General features: G+C 42.0%; 1 protein-coding gene across 1 annotated transcript; it reads left to right on the forward strand.

Moving 5' to 3' along the window:
* Nucleotides 1–1,450: 1,450 nt before the first annotated feature.
* LOC147618463 (sugar transport protein MST4-like) lies at nt 1,451–4,393 on the forward strand. Its single transcript, XM_086775161.1, has 4 exons — nt 1,451–1,725; nt 2,217–2,536; nt 2,765–3,394; nt 3,844–4,393. The coding sequence occupies exons 1-4, from the start codon at nt 1,581–1,583 to the stop codon at nt 4,294–4,296; spliced, it is 1,548 nt and encodes a 515-aa protein (XP_086631287.1). The 5' UTR covers nt 1,451–1,580; the 3' UTR covers nt 4,297–4,393.
* The last annotated feature ends 5,529 nt before the right edge of the window (nt 4,394–9,922 follow it).

Below are 9,922 nucleotides of genomic sequence, written 5' to 3' on the forward strand. Positions count from 1 at the left end.
CCTCCATCTTAAGAAGAAATTAATGATAAATTTTTCCACAATCATCACTTTTAGGAATTTCAAAGTCATGGCGTAATCTATTGCTTTTTGTCTATAAACTCCCACAAACCATGATTATTTAGTGGGTTGTACCACTCTAGCTTTATTCCTTGTGGAGGATGGATTTCTTCTTTGTCAATCAGCCCATGCAGTCTATCTTCTATGTTTATGTTGAGGTTAGAATTTGTGTGTGTGTGGTGAGTATGTTTGATGAACTCTTATTTAACCTAGTAAACAGATTCTAAGATATTCTTTCAAAGATCTAGGAGTTTCACTCCATCCCATTCTCTAGTGCTATTTGTTGTGAATGTAGTGAGTTGGCAAATGCCTTTGTTTCAATATCATCTAACATACTAGTAATATGGAAGGCCATGGTAAAGTTGTTGCATGGATCTACCTTACGAACATGAAGTGATGTGTGTAAACTTGGTTTATCTTTTTTTTCGGAGAGGGGGGGAGTGGGTAAGGACCCCAAGTAGATCCCAGTAAGAAAACGCGTACACAAAAAGGTTGATTTTTAATGAGTTGTCCTTTTTTGAAGAAAAGGTTGATATCGAAACACACTGTGTATGTTATTGAGACTCTAGAGGCACGCGTGACTTAATCAAAGTCACCAAACCATACATCACAACCAAAGACTCTAGAGATTGATTTTGAGAGAGAGAGAGAGAGAGAGAGAGAGAGAGAGAGAGAGAGAGGTGGTGTGCATAATCACTTGTTTAGTCAAGCATAATCCAGTATTAATGCCCGACGCTTATACTGACGTCGTGGTTCCGACGTAGATACCAGGGTTTATACCGATGACGGGGCTTTTTTAGACCCCGTTTAATGACGTCGGTATAAGCGCCGGTATTACGCTATCATGTAGTAGTGGTTATTGAGACTCTAGAGGCACGCGTGACTTGATCAAAGTCACCAAACCATACATCACAACCAAAGACTCTAGAGATTGATTTTGAGAGAGAGAGAGAGAGAGAGAGAGAGAGAGAGAGAGAGTTGGTGTGCATAATCACTTGTTTAGTCAAGCATAATCCATTTTTATGGAGCTGTCCAAGCATGACAAAAGTCTTTGTAAAGAGTCAACATTTTGAAATGAATGATATGAATCATAATTTATAGTCATGAGTCATGATCTTTCTACATTGTCCCTATAGTATCCCTATAGTATGTGTGATTAGTGCTAGGTTGGGAAAAAAAATGTCTACTTTTACCCATCAAAATTAACAAACAACGACTAAGGCTTTGCTAAGCCCTTGTTTAAGGAATTGAGTTTGATACATTTATGATAATACCAGCCGGTGAGTAAATGCCAGTACGAAAAGAAACTTGGCTGATTTTTAATGAGCTGTCCTTATTTTGACTTGGTTGTCCTCACACAAGAGATTAAATTTGAGAGAGAGAGAGAGCGCCGGAGCTTGTTAATTTGAGCTTAATCACTCGTTTAGTGCCTAATCCATGTGCCTTAATCCATTCTTATGCTCTCACTATGCTTATTAAGGGTTTGAGTCCATAATCTCCTCACCTTCTAGAGAGTTTCAGAGATGGCAATTGTTAATGGAGAAATCCGTCGTGCTCTCAGCTCAAAGATTGCCAACCATGAGCCCCGGATCACCCCCTACGTTATATTCACCTGTGTAATGGCCGGCAGCGGAGGGCTCATGTACGGCTACGACCTCGTCATTGCTGGTAATCTCTTCTTGATTACACCATACGTTAATTAATCATCTCATCATGTAGCTGAAATAGTCTTCAGCTGTTTATTTCTTCCCGAAAAAAATGAAATCTAGGGTTTATACTAGGAGTAATGGCGTGTTATAACCACTGATTGTGCATTCTCCTGCATGACCACATGTGGTTTTGATCAAAATAAACTAGTATACGGGCTTAATCAAGGTTGCATTAAGTAGCACTTGTTGATAATATAATAAATGACATCAATTAGAAAGATTAAAGTGGGGGGATTATAGCTGAAATGATTCTCAGCACTTTTTGTAAAATCCAGCATACCCTTTGGTAGTGTAATTAGAAAGGGGATTAGTAGCTTGTTTGATTCTTAGCAGTTAAGTGGCATGATTAAAATAGTCAAAAGGAAGGGGCTTATAATTAGTACTCGGGCAGTGTAATCAAAGCAAGGGGATTAATTTAATCTCTTGGAATTCGGCCCTGAATTTTGGCAGGTGGGATCTCTGTCATGGATGATTTCCTACTGAAGTTTTATCCAAGTGTATACAGACACAAGCATGATGGAAAGGAAGACAACTATTGCAAGTATAACAACCAAGTATTTCAGCTGTTCAGCTCTAGTCTCTATCTTGCAGCTCTTGTGGCCACCTTATTTGCTTCTAGAATAAGCAGGAAATTTGGAAGGAAAGCCAGCATGCTGTGTGCAGGAATACTCTTCATGCTCGGGACTATCCTAGGCACATCAGCTCGAAATCTTGGAATGCTTATCACTGGCCGAGTTCTGCTCGGCTCGGGACTTGGCTTTGCAAACCAGGTATGCATTTTGCATAGCCTAATTTAGAGTATAATGAACTTACTTAGTGATCTCAAAAATAGAACAAACCCTAACCCCGAATAGGCACGAAGTGCAACTTAAAATCAATACCCATATCTCTCAGTTTTAAAAACATGTTTTTTGCTTCAAGCAATGAATTGGGTCATACAACACGTGTTCAAGTGGGAATTACAAAATTACTTATATATTAATCGATTGTTGCTACAGGCTGTGCCACTGTATTTGTCAGAGATTGCACCCCCAAGCATAAGGGGAGGGTTGAATTTGCTCTTCTCGGTATATGCAACAGTGGGGATACTCTCAGGGAACATTGTGAACTACATGGCATCCAAGATACATCCGTGGGGGTGGAGACTGTCACTAGGATTAGCGGGAATACCAGCTCTTCTACTAACGGCATGCAGCCTAATAGTGGTGGAGACACCCTCATCGTTAATAGAGAGGGGCCATCACGAGGAGGCAAAGGCTGTGTTGAGGAAGGTCAGAGGCTCGGTGGAAGTAGAGAGGGAGTTTGAGGAGCTGCTGGATGTTGCAAAACAAGTAGCACGAGAGCAGAGCCCTTACAAAGAGCTCTTTTGCGAGAGGCGCAATAGGGCGCAGCTTGTACTAGCTTGTGCGTTGCCATTCTTTCAACAGATGTCTGGCAATGATGCCGTCCTATTTTACGGGCCTTTCTTATTCAAGGTCGCCGGCTTTGCTGATGAGAGTTCCCTCTCCTCTGCCGTCATCATCGGAGCTTTCGGCTTCCTCTCTGTCTGCACCGCCGCATTCATTGTCGACAAACTTGGTCGCCGTCGTTTGCTCCTCATTGGATCCGTCTTCATGGCTGCACCCTTGGTAAAGTCTAAACTCAACCCACCAGTTGTGTGTGTGTGTGTGTGTGAGAGAGAGAGAGAGAGAGAGAGAGAGTTGGTATGTGTGAGCAAGAGAGAGCGTGTGAGAGACAGAGAGTATGTGTCCATGAGAAAGAGTGTGGGACAGAGATAAAGGGAGGAGAGAGAGGCAGCACCTGTGTGTTTATGCTTCTCTCATGGGAGATTAATCTTGCCAGGGTTTCCGTAGATTAACACTCGTGTTATATGCAATGTGCAAGGGAAATTTTTGACTTGTGTTTATGGATTTTAATTCAAAACTCCTACATGTCCATAGATGTAAGTATGTTTTAAACTTGGAATATTTTTGGATTAAAATTTAAAACTTTCTACATGCCCAATATAGATGTAATTATAAGTTTAGCTTTTATTTATGGATTTAAATCTAAAATTTTTACTATTTCTTTATGCCAGGTGGTGATTGGAAGCATTTTTGGGACCAAGCTTCGAGGAAATGTGAAAAAACTACCTCAAAGTGACAGTATAACAGAGGTGGCAATGGTTTGCATCTTCAAAGTTGCACTTGATCTATCAATAGGACCGCTTGCATGGCTCATACCGAGTGAGATCTTTTCTCAAGATGTTCGATCAGCAGGACAAAGTGTGACAGTGTTTGTGAATATGCTCTTCAAATTTATAATTTCTCAAACATTATTGTCCCTATTGTGTGCCTTCAAGTTTGGAATATTCCTTTTTTTTGCGGGGTGGGCAATTGTAATGGGCACCTTCACCTTTCTATTTGTGCCAGAGACCAAGCATGTACCTCTACACAAGATGACATGTCTTTGGCAAACCCATTGGTTTTGGAAGCACATTGTCCTTCCATCATCATTTTCAAATCCTTCACCCCACCACTTTACACTATAAATGCCTTGTTACATTATGGTGATGCTTTTTTATATGAGATGTATAGCATCATGTAATGCTTCAAAAAAAGCTCTTGTTTTTAGACCATGTATTTCCTACTCTAATGTAAGAAAAGATATCAAACTTTGTTTGCTCTACAATATTTCTTATATTCTTCACTTTGAAATCAAGACTAAAATATCTCTGTGTATTAAAAAGGTTTATTATTATTTCTTTGCTCTACAACATTTTTTACGTCCTTTACTTTGAAATCAAGACTAGAATACCTCTGTATATTAAAAAGGTTTATTATTATTTTACTTATATTTCTTCATTATAAAAGTAAAGCTATGTAGGCAAAGGTAACTTTGCGAATGGTTTGGAGTGTCAAAGCATAATTTTAATACTCCAGATATGCAGAATTTTTAAATATTAAACCTTTTAGGGTAAGGATCCTTATACAACTAGATATTCATGGTTTTTAAGCTATAAACCTTTTTAAGTTTTTTTTTTTAATTTAGAAAAAAAACTTAAACTATTTAAGGAAATTTTAACCTTTCCTTTTTCTCCTCCTCCTCCTCCTCCTCTCTCTCTCTCTCTCTCTCTCTCTCTCTCTCTCTCTCTTTAAAGCTTGTGGGTCTAAGCTCTCATGAAGATGGTAATGACAAAGATTTAATCTTATATTAATTAATGTGATTAATTTTATACTAATAGTGATTAATTTTATACTAATAAATGTGATTAGTGCTAAGCTAAGCTAGGATGGATGATACCTAAGAACAATCATGATAAATGAATTAAAGTAATTAAGCTTTAAATTCAAGCATAATTAGATAACAAGATTAAGACTTGTACTCATATAGAGGTTTGAGAGTTTTTTTGTTTTTATTGATTAAAAATAATCTCTTTTAAATGAGAGAAGTGACTTGATAGCTCCTATTTGATAACTTGACTTAGTGACTTAGCACTCTAGCATCATTCATTTTCATGTGGGATTTTATATGAGGGAGGTATAACAAAGATTTAATAGCTCATGTGGGATAACTTGACTAGGTGATGTGGCACTCTAGCATAACTCATTTTTAACACCTCTCTTTGATGTTAGATTGGATACAATTTTTAGGCTTTCACTCTTCCTCTCTCTCTTTGTGCTAGGCTACTTTGACCTTTGTGTTACTTTGGCACTATAGCTACTTTGGCTATGAATTTTAGCTTGAGTGCATCACATGGTCTCAAAGGTTGATTACATCACACTTTTTGTAGAGACAAGAGGGGTGAAAAAAATACAAAGTTTTTTTCTCTAGAAGAGTGCGTCTTCTACTAGAGCATGATGAGTTTCGAATTCAAGCTTTGAGGATGGTTAGGTGGGAACGCAAGTTTGGAGACCTTAATGTGGTTACAAATGAAAAATTCCAAATTAAAAAATGGAAGGGTGGGTAGTTTTAGCACCCGTTGGTACCCTCTTGAGAGAATATAGGAGAAAGAGAGAGGGAACGTTTCTTTCTCCATCAAACGCGAAGGACACGAGGAGGAGGAGGAGGAGGTAAGCCTGCATGTTTTTTTGTTGTTGTTAATGAAATTTGTACATAACGAGAGAGAGGGAGAGTATGGGTGTGTGCGTATCTTGTATGAAAGTGGGCCGCCTGTGCATCACAAGGAGGACCAGCCGGTGCACCTAAGGGGCTGGCTGGTGGGTCATGAGGAGGCCGTGTCTCAAGGAAACGCTAGGCTCTGGATGCGCCATGCGCTTACGGGGCTGACTGCCTGCGCTCAAGAGATCTTGGCATCGTGATGAGCGAGTGAACACGGAGAGCTACGTGCCAAGAGCCACGGAGAGGTGACTGCGCCGCACGAGGTTGGTGGGCCGCCTGTGTGCCATGTACACAAATAGAGTCCAACCCTGCGTGCCGGGTTGGTTTGCAGCCGAGTGCGTAGGACAAGTCTAACGGATTGGGTTGGTTGTCTGTGCATGGCCGGCGTGCATGGAGAGACTCCACGAAGGACATGGTCACGCGGTACCAAGGGCTTGTGATCCGTTCACCTCAGAGAAGGTAGGCCAATGCCTTGCCTGTGAACGCCCGTGGTCTGTGCACCACAGGGTGGTCGAACAGCACGTAGGCTGGCGGGTCACTTGGCCGTGACGTGTTGGATGGCCGATGGGCTGGAACGCTTAAGGCTAAGCACCATGGACATAAGGGTTGGCTGGCGGGCGATGAGGAGGCGTCTTGCATGGCTGGCTTGCCACCGTGTGTGTGCCTAAGGAGAAGTGCTGCACGGTTGTAGATGGTGGGCCAAGTCAACCCATGGGAGGTCGGCGCATGCACAAGAAGGAGATCCCCTTCCCTCCATGCAATGTGGAGGTGCCTATGTGTAGGAGGCCACCATGGTCGAGCACGAGGGGCTGCTCGTTGGTTGGACAGGTTGGCAGGATGAGAGCATGAAGCTGGCCGGTTGTTACTTGGCGATGGGAGTCCTTCAAGATGAGCCGCCTTGGAGAGGGCACGATGGACTGGGCCTAGAAGTGGCTGCTCAACCTTGTGTGCTTGACGGCTAGCCGATTAGCCAATGCACCAGCATACACATGGACAAGGTACCATAATGGCGGACCTTGGCCACACTACTAAGAGGGATGCTCATGAAGAGAGCAAGCATACACCTAGGAAGGCCACCTATGGTAGACTGTGAGAGAGAGAAAGAAATGTGTGTGTGTATGTGGGAGGACTCCATGCTCTCAAGCTAAAATGAAGAGAGAGAAGGTGGGGAACCATAGAGGAGACATTGTGTGTGGGTAGAAGAAGAAGCAAAGAAGAGAGAGGGCAATATGGCTACGCTATGTGTGTATATGCAAAATAGGAAAGAGAGAGAAAGAGATTTGATCACTTTGACATGGTGCATACTTAAAAGTAAAAGCATGAGAGTGTGAGAGAATGTATTAGATTGTGTGCATTATTCTTGTGTTTGTGTTTCATGAGGAGGAAGAGAAAGAAAGAAGAAGAAGAAGAGAGTTCACGAGAATAATGAGTAGAGAGAGAGAAGAAAGAAAGAAAGAGTTTTGAAGTGTGAAAGAGAGAGAGTGAAGAGTGGAGTGAAGTGAATATTAGCCAAATGTTGAATGCAGTGATGCTGTTGCAGATTGACTGAAACGTGGAAGTATTGGAAATATCGGTTCTTTTTCATTAAATTCTTGGAAACAATTTACACAAAACCATTTTGACATTAAATTTCTTTATTCAGTTTAGAATGGTGAAGTTGTGTCTTGATGATCTGTTGGGTTGTAGTAGTTTGTTCTTTTCCATTTGTGTGTCTGTGTGGGTGTGTGTGAATAAAACATTGTAAATTATTTCATACAAAAAGATGTCTTTTTGGTGTGTGTTTCTAGGATTTAGGCTGTGTGTGGTTGTTATTTAGGACGCATTCACTATTTTAGTGGGTATTTAGTGCGTTGGACGAGAGAGTAGGAAGACCAATCATTTTTGGTGCGTTCACCGGGAGATCACTAGCTAGTTAGTAGCTACGGGATATCTCGGCGCATATATTTTGCATGTGAGAACCAGGGTTTAGGAGTTCAAAAGAAAAAAAAAACGGCACGACTCCTAGGATCAGAAGGACTTAGGAGTGGCCGCGAGGAGTCAAATGAGAGAGGGGCATTGGTAAACACACGTGATTTTTTGGAGAGTTTTGCTAACTGGGTTCCGTGTACGAAGAACGACAAGAGTGGGAGGACTTAGGAGTGGCCGCGAGGAGTCAAATGAGAGAGGGGCATTGGTAAACACATGTGATTTTTTGGAGAGTTTTGCTAACTGGGTTCCGTGTACGAAGAAGAACGACAAGAGTGGGAGGACATACTCATTCAAGAATATTACCCACGGTTTCCCAGTGATCTGATACGTAAGATCAAGGCTACATATTGCAAGGATTATCTTAGATCCATAGAGCCCTTTGGTTTGTTCCATGCACCAATCTGGTGGAAGTGGTTTATCAAGGCAATTTTAAGGTCCATCAAGCTAGATAATCCAGAGAATCATGAAGAACCTCAGGAAGTAAGAAGTGCATGAGTGAGTCTACTCAGGGTCGAACAATTGACCCAAGACAAGCAAGGGAAGAAAGGAGGAAAAGGAGGGCTGAACGAGCTGAAATCCGTCTCGCTGCGCAATTAGAGTTAGTGAACCTATTGTTGAGAAAGCAAGAACCGAACGTGACACAAGGAAGATCCTTGGATAGCGGTCAATTTCAGGTTAGCGTGCCTTCTAGTCTAAGCGGGGAAGATCTTTCGTGTGATGACCAAACAATAAGGGATTTAGGAGTCAGCAATCGACCTGTACAAGTTGATAGCCCAATAAGAGGAGAAAGAGAGACTAATGTAGGCACTAGCAGTAGTGTGCCTAGAGGACTTAGAAGCTACCCGCGATTACCTAGGGTAAGACCTAGAGCTTTAAATTTCTGGGACGATCCAACTTTTGAGGTATTACCATTTTTCCAAATGGCTGTTCCAGCACAAAGAGCAACAATTTGGTTAGCCGACTTTATGCAATTTGCGGGACTTTGGGATGAGGATCCGGATGCGCATTTACAAAAGTTTGAGGTGACATGTGTTGCTAACGAGATAATTGATCAAGATCAAAAGCTGCATATCTTTCCGGCAACTTTTAAAGACAAAGCAGCAAGTTGGTATGGCAACTTGGATGCAGCCTCTAAGGCCACGTACCAACATCTTTTTTGGCCAAATTTAGAAGGCAAGGTTTTCAAGATAGATTGGCCCAACAATTAGACTACTTGTTGCAAGGAGTGAACGAGAGCATTGACCATTACATACAACGCATGGAGACCATTGTGCGGAAGATGGGAGTAGCAGCCCCTAATGATGACACACAAAAGCGTCGTTTGATTGATGGTCTAAGGGATCCAGAGGCTCAGAAGTATGTTGGGCTTCGTTGGCCTGTTGATTTGAATGCGGCCAAACAAGAAGCTAGGAACTGGGAAGAGGTACAGCTGGGACAACAACGACGGAGGGAATTACTTTATGGCCCTATGGGGACATCACCTATGGTTAGCTCTATGAGACCCCAGGAGGTCTCAACAATTGCCGGTCTCTCACAACCACAAGTGGTTGTTAATACAAATCCAGCATCATACATGCCGCCAAACCCATATATGACTACATCGGCATATATGCTTCAGACCGGAACACCACCACCACCTTTAGTGAGCGAGGCAAGGATGGGGGACATTGTGACAAGTGTGTTGGGAAAATTTAAAGAGGAGATCTTAAGTGCTGTGCGAGCTCCAATAAGGGACGTTATGGCTATGGAGCCACAGCTGCCTACTATGCAAGCCAGTGCGCAAGGTCCACCCCGATCGAGTATATGGTGTGGGAAATGTCATGGCTATGGCCACTTGGCTACAGAGTGTCCTACTATATCTCGAGTCGTACCTGATCAACCACGAATCTTGTTTTGTACTTATTGCTTGAAAAACAATCATACAGAGGAAAATTGCTTCATTAAGCAAGCACATGAGAGAAGGCAAATGCAGGGGATGAACACTAATTTTAATTGCATGGATAAGAATAATATTACTTATGAAATTGGACCTCCACCTCGACCTTTCATGCAAAGAGGAATCCCAGAACCCTATAAGCAACAATTGC

The sequence above is a fragment of the Cibotium barometz genome, chromosome 35, assembly GCF_041138505.1.
Source record: "Cibotium barometz isolate CiBa-2024 chromosome 35, ASM4113850v1, whole genome shotgun sequence".
Classification (NCBI taxonomy): Eukaryota; Viridiplantae; Streptophyta; class Polypodiopsida; order Cyatheales; family Cibotiaceae; genus Cibotium; species Cibotium barometz.